The following is an 18,584-nucleotide window of genomic DNA, read 5'->3' as shown; positions in this document are numbered from 1 at the left end:
CACACGGCACCGTCCTCCCAGCCAGGGTGGGCCGGCCCATCCGCAGGGTGCCAAGCAGGGGGTCTGTGTCCAGTGATGTGGATTGACGTGCTGCTTAAATGTGGATCCGTCTAAATTATTCAGTCTGTTATTTCAGTGTCAGCATTCGATGGCGATGTCTGGTTGTCACGGAAACATAGTCCCATGATAGAGCGCGCACAGCTGAGTCCTCAGAATTGAGAGAGTGTGCAACAACAAAAAAAAGAAGCGCGAGTAAACACTGTCCCTACAAGCTGAAATCTGTTCAAATGAAACGGGGAGAGAGCGTGCTAGATGCGAGATATAAGACAGGGATTGAAAATGATATAATATATTGTGGCCTGCGCTGCCAGCTTAGATGAAGTGCACGCCAAGAAAAGAGACAGACTGTTCTTTGGCTTTGTCCTTCTTTCTCTTTAAAAGAAACCCACGTACACACACGCACAAGCACACAAAGGATGTATTCCAGGCTGCGTCAGTCAAGATTTATGGCTCGCCACTGAGAGATGAACACATGGAACAGTCATCTAACTTCCAGCTGCTTTTGTGGAGTTTCTCTTTGTCTCCCACCAGGATCCTCCGCGTGATGTGAGGCTGCTTTCAGCGCCGGCCGTGGCTCTCTGGACGCTTGGCTGCGGAGCAGAACTCTTCAGCAGGCTGCGCTTCTTTGACTGCCTGGAAGTCAGAGCGGTAAACATGTCTTTGTGAGCAGCAACGCTGTCACGACAGAGGAAGGCTGCGCGAACAGCTGGGGAAACCGACAATGATCTCTTCCACCTGAGAGCAGGGATTTATGTGCTGCCCCGAGACCAGACGCACAGGCCTCCTCTGCCAAGATGAACATGCATATGTATGTAATCATGCTCTCATGCACAAAGGACTTCCAGTTACAGCGATTGCATCATGCATTTCAGGTCGTTTTATCATCTGTTAGTCATTTCTCGTGCTCTTTCAACCTAAACAAACTGCCATGATAATTTAGTTTCCGTCTGAGCACTTTGGTGTAACACACCACCTCCTGCTTCAATTCATTACACAAATTAACAAACACAAGGTGTTCTTTTTCCTTCATAAGTGGGATATCAAGAGAGTTCAAGCAGGGAGAAAAAACTCTTCTGGACATGCGTCAAAGTGCAGCGGTAGCACTCGTGTTTATCTATAAACTGCTGCAGTAGAGAGAAAATAAATGTTTCACTCATCGCTTGATAAGTGTGAAAGCTATGTAGCACACACTCGCACACTCACACACACTCGCACACACACACGCACAAACATACTCAAGGGGGAAATAATGGCTGTCAGAATATTGGCTCCCGCCGCAGCTATTTGGACACACACAACCTGCTGTTGTCACAGCATGACTCCAAATCCCAACGTCCCTCACTGCGCTCCTCCCAACCTGTCAGCGGAGGAGAACTCCACACACCTGCAGCATTCCACGTTCCAGCCTCTGTGTTAGTGTTTAGCGCGTTCCCCACCGAGGAACTTGCTGCACAAGCACATTCGAGAGCCGAATTTTTGACGAGTCTAATGAAACTCTGGAGAGTTGCCGTGTGCCAGTTTATTCTTGTTCGGTCTTGTCTATGTTCTTCTCTATGTCTGCGCTATTGTTTCCCTCTTCTGGGCTCAGCACATCCCGTGAAGAGCCAGGAAACAAGAATCCAGGAGTCCTTTCTCTTCGTCTTGTACACTGGAACTTTTCTAAGAACAATAGCAACTGATTAACAGATTTTTTTCCTGCGAGCTGTGAAAGGGAACCCCTTTCCAGACAGGAGGCTTTAATTACGCTCACTAGTTCCATATTAGTTATGCTTCATCTCAGCTTGTCTTTTTCAAAATCCATTACTTATGCCTGAAAAGGCCTTGTTAGTTCACAATTGAGTGCTAATTACGCAACATTATGATACATAGGCCTCATCCTGGTGTAATCACAGTAATTAGGGAAGTAAAGTCAGCCTACAAAGAGGAGGGGGGATGGGGGCTGGGGGGCACAACTGTGCAGAACAAAAGACCCAGATTCAGTCATCAAACTACGCCAAGCACGCACATATATACATACGTCTCAGACGTGGACTGGAAAGTTGTGACTGCGTCATTGATCTGTTGCCTCACATGAACCGAGGGGGATCGTGGGTAATGAAACGCTTCACACTCATTTGGCTTTTGCACTTCAAATGCGATTGGCACGGCACAGCGTCTAAAACACCGCCATTAGATCTATAATGACTCCACAGCCTACTCCCCCAGGATTTAGCACGCACACACGCATGCACGTACACCCCCCACCCCAAAATAGTCTATGTATTATGCATTCCGCCCATCTGGCACTCTGTGAGCACTCTATCCCAGGGGGAAGATGGGGGATCGACGAGGGAGGAGAAAGGAGAGAAGCACTCACAGCTGGATGGAGGGAAGACAGGGGTGGAGGACTTTCTCTCTCTTGCTAGCCCCCCCCCCCTCCCATCTGTAATGTCTGACAAGTTGCATGAATTCTGGAAACCTCACCTGTGTTTCAGCGATATCCTCGTAGACAGGTACGAGCATATGGCTCAGCAGTTTGACTGATTTATAGATGCACAGTTGTTTTTTTCTCTCTGGTTGCTGCTGTGTGTTTGTGAGTGTAATCGGGGGTTGGGGGGGGTGTAGCCCTCTTGGAGGATGTAGCCCAGCAGGAGATAAAAGGTGACCATCTGTACTCCGAAACATCAATGCGGCAGCGGTGTGTACATGCGAGGGAAGCTAAAGCGTGTGCACGTGAGCGAGAAAGAGAGGTGTGTGTTACGTGATCACAGAAACCACACATCCATTATCAACCCCATTGGCTTCGTGATGGATCAGACTTGACTATGGTCCAGTTTTAGCCAGTAAATCACTCAGCGGTTCACGGAAATATGCATCTACTGACACGGGCAATGAATCATAAAGTTTCCCTTCCTTCATGTCGGCAGGTCAACGAGCAAAACAAGTTCTCTAGTGTGTGAGGCCAGGGGCAAGAAACAAGCAGCTATGATAGCACGTCTTTGTCTCGTACACGGCAAATATTCACTGTGACCTAAATCAAACAACAACCCCGTGATCCTCATCTGCCCCATTACATCCTTCAGCTGTTTCCGTCCTCATCTGTGTGCGTGCGCGCGTGTGTGTGTGTGTGTGTGTGTGTGTGTGTTGACCTGCAGAAAACAGAGGCCGTGTTGTCAGAATGTTGTCCGTTGCAGCTGTGCAGCACTTCAGATGTTTTCACGACTATGATGAAACAGGCTGATGGGGGGAAACGGAGAGGGGACGGAGAAGTTCTCGGAAGGATCTTTTTTTAATCAAATGTCAAGTCTTCGTAATGCCGCATTTCTTCACCTCTCACTTGCTACATGCTCTTTTATGCATTCTTTTTTCGCCATTGCAGCAGCTCGTCCAGGTAAACACACTCCCACCAGTCACGCTTCACAGACGTTCTGAATTACATGTACATAGAGAGTGTGTATGAAATATTCATTTCCTTTCACAAACAAGCCCCCCCCCACAGCACAAATGAAAAATATAACCAAGTCACATTCAAGATTGGGCATTCTGTGTACTCATAAACTCATATTCAGCACAGCTACTCATGAGCGCCTGAGGTCATATTTATTAGCAACAGAGGCGGCTGTAATCATGAATTCCATAAAAACCCTGACTCTAATGCTTAAATATTGTTTTTGCAGAGCCTGAACACAAAGCAATATTGGGATTCTATTTCATTTCAGTACAGTCGATTGACATCGATGGTGCGCGCTGGGGAGCCTGCTGATGCTGGGGGGGGGAAGAGAAGGAGCGCTGTGCTGAGCCTGTGTTAAAGGAATCCTCACCCACTGATCAGAGCGCTCTGATCACACTGGCCCCTCCTTTTAGATTTCTTTTTAAAGATAAACTGACCTTAACATGAGCTCACCAGCTTTCCTCTCTCAAAGGACGCACCTGAAACCAATCTGGGTCTTTATCACGCCTTTGTAATGGTGAGGTGAATTAATGGACTCGTGGGGGTCGGATGAGGTAATTTTAAGAAAGATACAACGTGGGTTTGGGGGGAAACAGTTATCGCAGCTCTTGGGGGGGTTAGGTATCTCCTCTCATTACAAAAGGCTGCGATAGCTGGATTGTTATCTTTTTGTCTCCCATCAGGAATATAAATACACACCTGCAGCCCTGGCTCACCTTTACCGCTCAGCTGGGATGACGCACTTGTGCACGTTGTTTGGTGAGGAGGAAGAGCGACTAAATAATGAGCGCACTTGCCTGGATTGTTGCCCTTTAATGCTTTTCTCCAGCCCAAATCCAAAATTCCTTTCACTCACACCAATTAATTAGTCATAAGCAGGGTATATAATATTAATTATCATTAAAGGGGTTTTCCCCCAAGGCCAGAATAATAAATACTATAAAATTGGAATTTTATGTTCAAGTTATCCAGTTTTTTAAGATCGTTTTCCAGCTGACGTTTGCTCAATGCATATTCATGTCAGAGATTCATTACAGCCCTTTTCTTATGAGCGCAGCAAGAGTAATGCGAACCCTCAGCGTGCACATGCGCTGACACGCTGCATGCACAGGTGTATGTGAAGCAGCCAGAGCCATTTGTTGAATGATGGACTGTTTGGAGTCGGGGTGTGTTGAGAGGAAGAAGTGGGGAGGAGAGCCAGAGGTGTGGAGGTGAAGACAAGCTAACGTACCGAAACAGACGGCCTTTGTGCCTTCGGCTCAGGAAGTGGATGTGTGTGCGTGTGCGTGTGCATGTGCATGTGCATGTGAGTGCCCGAGACATTGGGGGAGAGAGCAAAAGAACGTCTCAGCTGTGGTGTAACTGATTAAATTAATTAGTATCAAATAAGAAATCATTCCATATAAAAAGAGTCACATGTTTCCCTCATGCCTCATGCGACGGGAGTCAAATATGAAATTATTCAGGATGAACAGAACAGAACGCGCTCGTGTTATTGAGTCAAGCATTCTGTGTACGGATCGTTAGCAGTAATTAAATGATTACCAGTCATGTGGATCAGAAAGGTCTTTTACTCAGTACACATGTTCTGCTTTGCCCACCAAATATAGCCCATGTTCTAAGAACGTAGGGCTATATGGGGAATATGAGGGGAAACATGCACAGAACGTGCCCCCGAGGGACTGAACATTAGTCTTGCACCATGTGACTTTATGGATAAGAAATGAAAAAGAAGGAAGGACAGAGAAGAGAGAAATGAAATGGATTATGCATCAAAGGGCCCTGGTGTGAAGCATGGATTCATGGCCGCGAGGAGGATCCAAAAAAACAACAAAAACACATTTTATTTATTTTATTTATGTGCCCGGCTTTATATTTACTGGCCCAGTGCTCATTAATAATCAATGTCTGAAATCAGCCAGACTATCCATTGCTTCATTAAAACAACGTCAACTATGTTTTGTTTTTAAAAAAAAATCAAAACACACAGACTAAAGAAAATGGGATTAAGATATGCAGTCAGACACTTGATCCCCAAGATTTCAGGCTGATTTTAAATCAGTGTCACCGTTTCTGGTTGTTACTGGTGAAGAGTTCTGTGAAGGCTGCGCTCATTGAAAATGCAGATTTCCTCGCAGGTGTGATGCAGTCCCCTCTGCCTATGAAGTTGCTCCTGTAATAAATCTCCTCATACATCTCTCCTCAAACGGTGCACTATCTCTATCACACACCTGTCTTGAGGGTTCATCCCAAGCTTCAGTCCCGTCCAGCATTAGTGTCCCCACCGGGAAACTCCTCTCAGTGAAATCGACGAGTTGGCAACATGACACCCCGCAATACGGAATGGAAACGAAAAACCTGAGACCCCAACACGCACCTGTGTGCATGTGCCGCATCGGGAGGCATTTGGAGTCTCTGCACAGTCGTATTTAAAGAGTCTGTATATCCAAAGCAGGAAAGAAAGCTCAGTTCTGCTGAGCTGAGCTTCACTATCAGCAGCACAGTTGAGACTCTATATTACATGTGGCTTATTTATATATTTATCTTATATATTACGCAAATTATCTAAGGACATATTTGGACATGACACCATTGTAAGCACAAGATGATACCAAATGAAGCGACTTCCTGACTGTTAGACAGCCACACACACATCCAGCATTCCTCAATGGTGAGATCAGCGGCTTCTGGGACAAACAGGAAGCTAAAATAATCTAATAGTTGAGCCAATTTCTGTTGCTTACATTTTAATCTCTGACCACATTACATCAACGTCTCATGAGCTTCACAGTGACAGCCTGCGTGTGTGTGAGTGTGCGTGTGTTTATTTTGCAGCCACCTGGGCTCTGTGAGTGGTCGTGTTTTAAGAAAGACGCAGTAAATCACAATGTTCTCCTAAAAAAGCTGCCAACTTTCAACATCTCTCCCCACACTCAAAGGGGGAAAACTGAGAGTCCAGAGAAATGAAGAATTATCTTCTGGCCTCTGATGTGTGCGCCACAGGGATCCGTTTTGAAGCCTCTGCTGTTTAGCTTTTACATAAATCATTTCCCTGAGGCATGCAGCGGCGCTGACATCCAAATATATGCAGATGACACTTCATTTATGCACATGCAATGACCAAACAACAAGCTGCATCTAAGCTAACAGCAGTAAAGTCCCACAGGTCACAATCAGAGAGCAGTTTATATGATTTTTTTTGTCTAACTGCTGACTGAAAATGTCATGACTGATGTTAATGCTGCTGGTTGACCCCCGACTACAAACACCTTGTTTGCCCGTTAAAGCTGCCAGGCTGTTTTCACAAACGGTCGTGTCCCACTTATCCCACTGCAGCCAGATGGATCTCGTCATACCTGTGAGGAGATCTGCCGTTGGACCATTCACACTCCCCTTCAGAGCAGCGCGCTCATCACCTCAGCAGTAACAATCAGGAGCTGCGTTCTTAGAAAACCCAGATTCTAATCTCACTTATGTCTCCCTGTTTTTAGTGTTGCTATTGTTTCTCTAAAATACATACGTACACACACACACACACACACACACACACACACACACACACACACACTTATACTTACATAACGTGACCAGTGTGCATGTGCTGTAGTTGAGTCATCTCCAGGTGAAATGACACGTATGTTATGACATGCAGCACATAAAATGTCCCCTCTGTCTGCTGCACCTCCGTCTCACACACACACACACACACACACACACCACACACACACACACCACACACACACACACACACACACACACACACACACACACAGAGCATATCATATTGACACATATACACATGCAAACAAGGTGAGCCGGGGTGGCACACTGTCAAAATGCATCAAGCAGCAGAGGATTACAGCCTGTGCGCGTGCAAACAGCCCTGTGCACACGTGCACACCTTCTGCACATTTACTACCTTAGCGGAGCACAAACCGAGTGCTAAAAGAACAAAGATTAGATTTGTGCACTTGTAAAAGATTATCTACAGCTGTGGCTTCGGCACTTGCTTTGAAATCCTCCCAGCTCTGACCACTTGTCAGAAGGGAGAATTTGTATCTGGTTCAATAAAACTTTTAGAATTGCCTTGAATAGCCTCCAGAAACTGGGCCTGAGTTATTCATTTATGAAGGCACAGACATGGAGGGAACAACAGAGATAGCAAATATACAAGCTTTCGGCTTTATTTGGGTTTTTTGTGTGGATTTTACTTTGCTGGGTGGAGTTTTATGTGCTCACTTTGCAACAGAATTGTTGCTTGACTGTAAAGGTTTAAAGGTGTAAATGTTTACAAGTCTGATGATCTGTTTTTGGGATCCATTTGGAATGTGAAGGATTTGGGAGAGTTAAGAATTTGCAATGTTGGAATAATTACTTACTTTGTTGATGTTAGAGCAACTTCAACTTAGATCAACAAGTCAGCACCAGTAAGGAAAAAAGATGTAGGTGCACAGAACATATAGATACTACTCTCTTCTTCTCCTCCTCCTTTGCCTTCTTCATTTTACTATTTTTAATGGTGCTTGGAAGCAAGAAAATAACACTCAGTAGTCTCAGAGGATCATTCCTCACAAATAATCTACTTGGCAGGCCCTCAAGGAAAACCCAATATTGTCTTCGATTTACAGTGATTTAATGGCCAGTTATCATACTTTTATAACTTTTATCGCTGGCTTCTTTATTGTGTTTAGTCTCTCTCTCTCTTTCTGTTGGTGCGAGTGTGTGTGCGTGTGCGTGGGGCGGGTTTTCCTACAGCAGCAGGGTTTGGTTGATTCTGTATTGATTTGTTGAGGGGGCAAGGAGGAGAAGGAGGAGAAAGTGAAGGGGGAGGAGTGGAGGGGAAGTCCGTGGATGGGGAGGAAGAGAGAGGGAGATGTGATTGTGCGTGTTTGTCAGAAGAGCGCATAGGGAACAGTCCGGTCGCGGAGGGAGCGCACGTAAAATCACGTGGTCCGCGGATTTGTACCTGGGGAAAGTAAAAGTGTCGCCAGATTGACTTGTACTTTATTCCCCTCCAGTCTTTGGCGTCCCGCTACCTCCGCCCTGCATTCCGCGCAGCAGCTGTGTTTTAATGCCCCTGCGCACCCGAGGTGGAGAGGAAGGCGAGAAGAGTGAGGAAGAAGAGGCAGACGAAGGAGAAGTGAGGAGGCCCGGACACTTCTCCTCCTTGCCTTTTGGAAGTTTGTCCTCTCTCCCCTCCTGGACCTGCATGGACGGGCATGGGGAGAGCTGGATGCTGTTGCCGCGGGGCTGAGCGCCTCGCCTCCCCGTCTCTGGTGCGTCGCTTCCGGCCACTGCTGCTGCTGATCATCGCTCTCTGCTGCGGTGCTCACATAGGTAACCACCGGCACTTCTACTGCCTCATGACTACAGTGTTGCAATTTTACCAACTCTGACAACTTCATCAACATGTTCCTCTGTGTTGCACGGGTGTAATCAGAAAGATTTTACTAGTAACGAAGCATTTGTGATCATTTTGCGGCTGGGTCTTGGCCCAGCGCTGCCTCACAATGGCTCTCCCTTCAGCGGCAGTGCAGCAGTCTGAGCCCGGATCGAGTTTCTCCTCCTCTCTCCTGGGCCGTCATTCTCCCGTCTGCCGTTTAATGGCTCATGGAGGAAGGGGAGTGAAATCACAAGAGGCTGACGACCTCTCCCCGTGTGTACAAAAGATTTGCGCTTGAGTTTTCCAAGCTTAATGAAAAGTCTAATTTATCACAGTCCACATCGTGGGATCAGGGCCAAACTCTGTTGTAATTCTTTTCAACCTTCCTTGGGATTTATTTTATCAGTTAAATGATAAAATATTAAGACGATGCATTAGTGCCATACAGAAAGATAGATTTAGAGGTAAGATTCATCCTTTCAAGTGTTTCAGGCTGTCTTGTTTGATTAAGCAACATTTACATAATCCCACTTACTAATAACGCCGGAGAGACAGAAGAACAAAAGATGAGAGTTCCCTGAAAGACGCTGCATCAAACTGTTGACCAAAAAAATGACAGGGTTCTTTCTGAGGGGAACTAAAGCTCGTCGCAACTCCTTTATTCACTGCGCCACCATCTTTTTGTTTAGTTTTGTGGAGACGTGCACGAATTTCCCATCCATGAAGCTTCGTTTATTTCAAAGAAAACCCTCTGAAATTCCCGTTTGCCTGCACGAAGGCTGTTGTCTGCAGGAGGTCAAGGGTTTGTGGCAGCTGTCTGGTGAACAGTCACACCTCTACTAATTAGTTTAGGACATGTCAAGCAGCCAGAGGAGCTGTTTCTGCACACACACACACACACACACACACACACGTTCCTCTGAATCACTTGGAAAAAAACCCTGCTTATTATCTTTTATTTGCTCCGGCTTCTAAACATGTAATGCGGAAATGTCTGAATTGTTGTTCTTTTATGGTGAGCTTAGGGGCCCGGCTCTATGATCCGAGCTCATTGTGGCACGGAGTGCACACAGCGAGGTGATCAATAAGCACTTCCCAGGCCTTTCCACTGGATGAGAGATGATCCCAGTAGATCCTATTCTGATCTTTAGAGATCAAAGATGCTTACGAGAGGGGAAACAAAGAATTGCTCGACCTGGGAGATTCAGAGAGAGGATCCTTTGACCTCTGAGAGTAGAGACGGTGCCTCGGGGAAGGGATTTGACCAGAGGGTGCAGAAACCCAGTTGGCTGATCAAACTGGAAGAGAATAGACGACTGTCAGAAGAGAACAATGCTGAGGGAAGGTAATGAGTGAGCAGAGATGGGACTCTGAGATGGTAACGAGGGGGATGGAGTGAAAAATAGAGGTTAATATTGTGGAAGGACGGGGAAGAAGTTGTGCTTTATTGGCTGCGTCCTTTACTTTGAGTGGAGATACCAACGAGGAAGGGCCGCAAACGTCATCCATTTTAAATTCTTTTTGAGGGATTCGGTTCAGTATCGGCAGCTCGACCGACTTGAGACTCAGTGTTTGGTATTTCGTATTTATACGCGTAGATTCTCTTTTAAGAACAGCGGTATTTGCTGGATGCTGAAAGAGCGTGTTTGTCCCAAAGAAAGATCACAGGCTCAGGAAGAACAGAAGTGAAAAGTGCAGCCGTTAAAATGTTCAAATCCTTTTTGTGCTGTGCTGGGTCAGATGCAGCGCAGCACCTACAGAACTGCTGTCAAACTTAAGCAAATGCTCGATGTCAGAGATCTTTTGAGCGTCGCTCCGCAGTTCCAGGCTCGACTTGCTGCAGAAGTGTCCATGAATGGCTGCTTTTGTCTGTTTTTACAGCAGCTCATGAGTGCGATACCTCTTGAAAGAGAATAAACCCACTTTGATTAGATTTGGAGCAGCATTCAGGGCTGACGGGGGTGATGTAAGGATGCAGTTGAGGACGCATGCCCCCGGTGGTCAGGGGGCTGTCAGCATAGACGGATGTGCGTCTCTGGGGTTGGTGTCAATACCTAACAGGCAGTACAGACATTCCGAAGCCTCGTGTGAGTGACGGTATTGTGAGGTGGGGGGTTTCTGTACCTGCGCTTCTCCAAAATGCAGAGCTCTACTGCCCCCAAATGGTGGTCCCTGATCTCCCCCATGCCCCCAAATTAAGCCAATGCAGTTAGAAGAGCTGTATGTGATGTGTTAAGACCCAGGGGGGAAATTGACAGGAAGCTTTTGAGTTGAGCCAAAACTGTGTCACATTTGTTATTGGAAGATCTTCTGCAGACCGCGGGAGTTTTGCAGACGACCGACCGACATTCTTTCCAAGGTTCTGTAGCTATTAGTGTGCTAGCATAAGTGTGCGTTTGTGCGTAGCCGTCCATACTCTGCCGAGCCTCTCCGGTCTAATCTAATAGGGCCACAGTGTGACAGATGCATTAGGTCTGGGCTCTAATCTCTCACTCTCACTCTATCTCCCTCTCTCTGTTGGTCTGTGATATACAACGTTGACCCTTGTTACGTTCAGAAAGGTAGCGATAGATAAACATCAGCGACTATTACAGACTTTTGCCCCTCCAATGAGGGTTTGTTGATGCAGTTCTTCTTGTGAAATGCCCTTTACAGTTGAGAACTGTGCATGTTTAATGTTTATTATCTTATCTGCTTATGAAGAAGCTGCATGAATCACAGCTTTAAACCGTGTATTATACCAGTTCTTCTGTCTGTGATAGGACGACATGCTGTGTTCTTCCAGCCTGAAGAGGATTAATCATCTCACTTCTTGTCGGGGAAACATTCTTTATCTTTTTTTCCATATCTGCTCTTTGGTTTATTACGTTCAGGTTTATTAGGCTCACAGTGGTTGGACTGATTGATCAAACTGCGGCTTGTTCTTTATCCGCTTTTATTGGGTTGAATTGTAACAAGTCGGTGGCTTTATGTGCTTAACTTCAAACCTGTTTACAGGCCTGAGAAGCCTTTTATAAAAATCTGGCTCTTTCCGGCTGATTCCGCGTATGTTTACTGTGTGACTGGCGATTGCGAAGGAATTTTCCTAAAATTCTCTGTCCTCTTCAGGTCAGTGTCAGGTGGCCACCCCCCAGTGTCGTATCCAGAAGTGCACGACCGACTTTGTCTCCCTGACGGCACACCTGACCCCGGCGGTGGATGGTTTCCACACTGAATTCTGCAAGGCTCTGCGCGCGTACTCTGCCTGCACCCAAAGGACGGCCAAGTCCTGTCGGGGAAACCTGGTCTTCCACTCGGCTGTGCTGGGCATCTCTGACCTTATGATCCAGAGGAATTGTTCCAGGGATGGCCCGACGTCCTCCACACATCCCGAGGTCCAGCACGAGCCCTGCAACTACCGCAGCCGCACCCAGCACGCACACTCCCATGTGCACGCACACGCGCATTCACATGGCCACGGCCACTCCAAGCCTGGTTACCTGTTCTGCGGCCTGTTCGGAGACCCTCACCTGAGGACATTTAAGGACAGCTTCCAGACCTGCAAGGTGGAAGGGGCGTGGCCTCTTATTGATAATGACTATCTGTCGGTCCAGGTCACCAATGTCCCCGTGGTCCCTGGTTCCAGTGCTACAGCAACTAATAAGGTGAGTAAAGTTTTAATTTGATTCGTGCTGTTAATCTTTTATGATAAACAATGAATGAGTGGGTTTTAATTAGGGCTGCTGCAAATATGATACTAAACATTATGAGTAAAATGTCAAATTTGTACAACAGTGACAGCAACTGTATATTTAAACCACCGTATAGATCATTTCACGAAGCATTTGATGATGACAGTGAAAAAACAGCCATTTCCAACCAGGAAATAATGTTACAATTCTCAGCATATTAAAAAAAATTTTTTTTGACTCATATCTCCGCTCTCTGTGCCCCACTTTCCTCCAATACATGAGTGTGAGGCAAACAGGCTGTTGTTATTTATCTCTTTGACTGAAGGAGTGTAGGAAACCTAAGTCGGTTAATGGCTGTGCAGTCCGACCTCCAATAATATGGCAGGAAATGTGTGAATGGACCTACTGTTTACTTATGTATGTGTTGGCAAGTGTTTGTGTGTGTGTCTCGTGTGCCACTCCTTGCACTCAGCTTAAAGCGCTGTGTGTAAAAGGTCCTTATCCGTTAATGACAAAAAGAGACGTGCGCGCACACACACGCACAATGCACACACTATACACACAGTATGCATACCGCTAAATGGATGACATCCCACACAAGGTGATCTTTGTGGTGTTAAAGAAGGTATGTTGATATTTCCCCCGATAATATGCCCTCTCAAGCTTAGTCAATAGCTTTAATTATTAAAACACCTACACACCCATGCAAACACTTTAGTCATGCACACGCTGGTGGAAACACACAGGAAGCAAATAGCGCGGTTGCTACGCTGTGGAGCTGAAGGTCTGACCTTGTGTCAGAGGTGGGGCAAGTTATTAGTCATGATTATTAGGGGTGCACACACACACAGGCTTCCAGCCTTAATGGTCTGCAAGGCCTCATTCTTCACAGCTGTCACGTGAACAAAGCAGCCATTCACCGGAACTATGATGCTGGTGCTAACCGTCATGCTCACAAACACACTCTGTATCCAGGGCTAATTCCACTTACCACTAAAACTTCTGGTTTTTTTTCCCTGTTGGGTGTGTTGGAGAGTGAAGGACGCGCACCTTTTATTTTACTTTCTATTGCTGTGATCACTGCTAATTTTTAGTCATTAATGTCTGTGATTTAATTAAGAGAAATAAATAAAGACTGATGGTGCTATTGATTCTGATTTTGCCCATTAAATGCTCAAAAAGAAATATCAAATTTTAATCAAGATTGCAATGTTTTTATCCACTAATTGGTGGTAAATAGTTTTAAAATGCTGAAAATCTTTACAATTCCTCCTACATGGAGTGTAAAATGCATTTTCGTAACATAATTCATCCTAAAAATCTTTGTTTCTGACTGTATCTCTCTCCAGATCACCATCATCTTCAAGCCATATGAGGGTTGTACAGACCAGAAGGTCTACCAGGCAGGCACGGACAACCTTCCCGCAGCCTTTGATGATGGAACAGTGAGCAGCGGAGACCCCATCCAGCTGTCCGTTGACTCCGACAGTGCAGCTGGAAAAGTCCGGGCTTTGTGGATCTCTGAAAGGAGCCCGGGTCGCCACGTGGAACTGTATGCTGGCTACATTGGTGTAACTGTAATTGTTCGCCAGCTGGGTCGATACCTGACGCTGGCGGTGCGGATCCCCGAGGAGCTTGCTCAGGCCTACGACGCCACCCAGGATCTGCAGCTCTGTCTGAACGGCTGCCCGAGCGGAGAGCGCATTGACCAGGCAGGACATCTTCCACTGCCTTCTTCTCCTCCTGCACTTGGGCTGCAGCTTCAGCAGCCGCGCCGGCCCAGCAGTTCCCCACAGACACAGGCATCTCCGCACGGCGCCGTCCGGGTTTTTGGGGTACAGGGGGCGAAGGAGCGCTGCAAGGAGCAGCTGGAGGTGCAGGACATTTATTTCCACTCTTGTGTTTTTGATCTCCTGACCACTGGGGATGCTAACTTTACCGTGGCAGCGTATAGCGCCTTGAAAGACATGGAAAGCCTCCACCCACATCGAGCCAAGTGGAGGATCTACCCTCGCGTCTCTTCCAGTCCCACCTTAGTCTTCGCTTCTCAGTGGGTCAAACAGCTGGTTCTGCTCCTGCTGTGTGCCACCACAGTGGTGTTGATTTAAGAGCAGCAGTCCACGTGTGGGCCTGCGTGTGCGCACTTGCATTCACTAGAAAGGTTTTTTTTAGCTGAGCACTGATACTGAGGTGTGGTTCTGCTGCCATGTGGAGAGTCGGACAGTTAATGGAACCAGTGTTTTTGTAAAAGAGGCAGAGTTCGGAATGCTGACCACGCAAGAGATTCTCTTGGAACTCACTCCAAAGTGTAAATAGCTTTTCTTCAGTGCACATTGTAATGCTGTAGATATTCTTGTGTCATTTAATGTGATTTTTCTTTAATGCCTAAGACAGAGGATGTTTGTTTTAACAAATGCACTTTATTTCCTTTTTTTTAACAATTCCACATCAGTGTTTTCTTCCTCTCACTTAATATTTTGCCAGAATCACAACAAGGTTTTTATATTGTGATTTTTGAGACTTAAGTGGTCGAAGGAGCTGCCGTGTACAAATGCTTCTTTCTTCCGTCAGCTGATTTAACTCATGATGTTTGAAATCAGTCAGTGTGATTTCTGCTCTTCTGAATCTTCTGTCTCAGCTGATCCGTCAGTACCGTTGGTTTGCTGGAAGAATTTGTTGATGTTTTTTTTTCCTCGGTCCTGATTTCAAACGTGTGCATGTGTGTGAACATCCACGTGAACATGCAGGATGCTGCGTCAGTCATTTGCAGATGTAATTTCCGGTGCTTCTCCCGTACATAGTTTTAGCACTACTGAACTTCAATTGCCTCGACTTTACTTGGCTTCTGTCGTTTTTCCATTACAACTATTAATTAAAAATGGCGTTTGTGTCTCGTGAACACGTCATTCTCATGACTCATCCAGCGATGTTTCCCAGGCCAATCAGCAGCCTGCAGGCTGTTGATCGCTCGTGTGGAACCCCGGCTAAGTGAGGGCACCTGTAAAGACTGAGTACAAGTGAGTCGCTGCTAGTGGAAAAGCTCCATTACGGAATTATTGAATATGGAGATTTTTTCAGAGATATTTCCACCCTCATGATAAAAGACTGTGACAATAATGGCTCCTGTAGGTTGCTCACTGTATTTCTTTGCTGTCTTAGTTTGAGCCAAAGTCAGATTTTCATGTACAAAGAAACTTTCTCTCCACCAAACCAGCACTGTTTTCCCACTGTTGCTACTGTGTTCTTCTCATTGCTGCCCAGCGGCTGAACTCCATTTAAGATATTAAAGTGGACAAAAAACGCTGCTAAGGCAAGAAAATGAAACAATGTGCTCATCAGTTTTATTTCATTTGGTCATTTGATCATTTGGTACCCGACTGAAATGTCAACCTTCATGACCCAGTTGGTTTAACTTATTCTCTTTTATTCCCCTCTCTCCCACCACTTGTTAGTGTCACTGTGGTGAATAATGGCTGGTCGGCGTTAACATAACTTATTTATGAACGTAGTGTCCCTTAGTGGAAGTTGAGCTCCATGTCGTTGCTGTTGGATAATGGTTTAATGTCAGATGTGATTGTACTGCCACTTAGTGGTGCTATGTCCGTGTGTTACTCAAGGCTCTGAAAAATATCACAAAAAAACTCTGTGCAAGTGTTTTATTTAAGAAAACAATAAAGAGGAAATGTCCCAATCTCACATTCTGTTTAGTGATGTTTTCATTCACTCACTGACGTTAATGTCAAAGATAAAGCAAAAAAAAGTCTTTCTAACTTTAATACAAAGTCAGAATTGAGCTGCCATGCTCACAGATCGTCTCGTAGGTACACATGAACAATCCCGTCTGTGTGTGGTTAGGTTTTGATCAGATAACTTAAAAACGCACAGTTGTGTGTTTTCAACTGTCTGCAGCACCTGGAAGCTGTCGGAGACGGAGGTTGAAAGTGGCGCCACATCCAACAAGACTTCTAGTAATTCAGAGCCTCTATATCATCGGCTATAAGTCCATTCCAGCCATATGTTCAGTGTAAAGACATCATCGCAGAAGAACCACAGCCTCTTTAGAGTGTAGAAATCCTCACCCGCAGGGGGAAAAAATAAAGGAGTTTCCATTTTTGTTGATGAACCAGAAACTGCTGATCTGATCGGTAAAAAAACAAGACAATTGGAATCTTTAAAGCACACAACGACATTTGTGTAAGATTTCTTCTCTTACCATTTAATAACGGCATGAATGGTCATTATAGTGTTGAAGGCAATGATCTTCACGAGAAGCAGCCTCAGAAGTGCAACGGTCACTGCGTTTGTCCACACTACAACATCTGGAGAGCACATCAAACAGCCAAAAATAAGGACAGTTTGCAGTTTTTTGTTATTTTTAAAGATGCAAACTATTAAAATGTACCCTGTGCTGCTTCATCTTCACTGCAGATCTGCTCTTCGTGACCTAAAAAGAGGATTCAACATGCTTTAAAGTCTGCAAAATCCAAACTTCTGCTTCGGTGGAGCAGTAAAGTCCCGGTGGGTGTCAGACCTACCCGGTGGGCTGCTCTGGTGCCTCCTGGTGACTCTTTTGTGCCGTCTGTGACTCGCAGAGCACCTGTAAGATGGCCAGTCTGTCGTTGCCACCGTGATGACGGCCACAGCGCTGTGGCCACGATGTTTCCTGTCTGTGTCAACAATGTATGGGAGCATGGAAATGTGGCCTTCTGATGCTGAGCTCCAGCTGACCTCCAGGTGACCCCTCCTCAAATCAGCCACCATACACACCAGCAGGGTCCAGCCCAGTTTCTCTCCTGATAGATGGACAGGAGGGGCCAGAGATGCCAACACATCAGCGTCCACCCTTCCTGAAAATAGAGAAGAGATTAAAAACAGAAAGACACCTGTATTTGGAGAATAATGTTTTTTTTTCACTTAAATGTGTGTCAAGCAGTCTTTATTCATTTAATTTGGCATTTATCTAATGAGAAGAGGACTCAGCATAAATGAATAGGTTTGGTTGATATAAGTCTCTGATATAAGTCTCTCTCTGTGCATACACTTAATTTCCAAATTAAATATTGACCCCCCTTTTCTTCGTGTATCCAGGAAATAGTTTATTACTTGCTTTGAACATTACTTGGGCAGTTTTAAGTTCAACCAGTTTGAAAAGACAATAAGCAATAAAACAAAACATTTAGGAAGCAAAATAAGAATAAATAGCATTAAAAGTCCCTTACCTGTCCAGAAACAGATGATTGGGAGGTAAAATAGACCCCTGCGTGGCTCAGTCATGTGTACAGCTTCTGTGATCACTGTTGTCAGTGTGTGTCGGTGTGTGTGTATGAAATGGGGCAGACCATTAGGCTTTGCCAAGAGCAATGCATCATGGGAGACCAACATATCTCACTGTTATGACCTTATACCAACAATGCACCCCCCCCCCCCCCAGCACCTGTCACCCAAATACCGAGGCAAAGCCACACGTGCACAAAGGGTGCGACAGAGAGGTGAGCTCTGTGCTCTGTATCAGTAATAAGGGGAACAGCGAGATCTGGGCGGTAATTGGGACAGTCTAAGTCTGGGATGCGTCCTTCCTTCTCCACCTGACACACCTGCATATGGCTGTTTCAGTTGAGGTAAGAAGCTGATCGTATCAACATGGCCAAACAACATAGGGTACACCTGCACACACACACGCACACACACACGCCACTTGCACTTTTAGGTCTCAATGACTTTTAATTAACACTCCTTATACTCACAGCTAAATGCCTAACCCTAACCCTAAAACTAACCCAAACCTTGACCTAAACCCAACTCTTGGTGGCTCAGGCTATTGGGGACCCTTGAGCAAGGTAACCCCCCCCCCCCCCCAAAGGCTAAAGGCACCAGTCTGGGACATCTCACTCATTCTGTCGCCTCTCCCTTGATGACGGTGTGCATGTGTTCGCTGTAGGTTTAAATAAAACTGAGTTTCTCCTGTGTATTAAAAGAAAAAACACAACTGTAATTTCCCCTCTTGTTTTCCTGAATTAATTCTTTTAAAACCCAGCCTGAA

At 45.8% G+C, this 18,584-nt stretch overlaps 2 protein-coding genes across 2 annotated transcripts; one reads left to right on the top strand and one right to left on the bottom strand.

Moving 5' to 3' along the window:
- Positions 1 to 8,308: 8,308 nt before the first annotated feature.
- On the top strand, positions 8,309 to 16,240 carry rgmb (repulsive guidance molecule BMP co-receptor b). The gene is made up of 3 exons (XM_057032415.1): positions 8,309 to 8,827; positions 11,982 to 12,517; positions 13,894 to 16,240. The coding sequence occupies exons 1-3, from the start codon at positions 8,710 to 8,712 to the stop codon at positions 14,650 to 14,652; spliced, it is 1,413 nt and encodes a 470-aa protein (XP_056888395.1). The 5' UTR covers positions 8,309 to 8,709; the 3' UTR covers positions 14,653 to 16,240.
- LOC130525547 (uncharacterized) lies at positions 16,186 to 18,382 on the bottom strand. The gene is made up of 5 exons (XM_057032416.1): positions 17,764 to 18,382; positions 17,080 to 17,391; positions 16,947 to 16,988; positions 16,758 to 16,863; positions 16,186 to 16,682 (listed from the first exon to the last, which is right to left on the bottom strand). Coding segments are annotated over exons 1-5 (624 nt in total). The 5' UTR covers positions 17,927 to 18,382; the 3' UTR covers positions 16,186 to 16,681.
- Positions 18,383 to 18,584: the final 202 nt, after the last annotated feature.

The sequence above is a fragment of the Takifugu flavidus genome, chromosome 5 (assembly GCF_003711565.1).
Source record: "Takifugu flavidus isolate HTHZ2018 chromosome 5, ASM371156v2, whole genome shotgun sequence".
NCBI classification, from domain to species: domain Eukaryota; kingdom Metazoa; phylum Chordata; class Actinopteri; order Tetraodontiformes; family Tetraodontidae; genus Takifugu; species Takifugu flavidus.
Note: the sequence above shows the minus strand (reverse complement) of the source record. Positions and strands in the feature narration are given on the sequence as shown.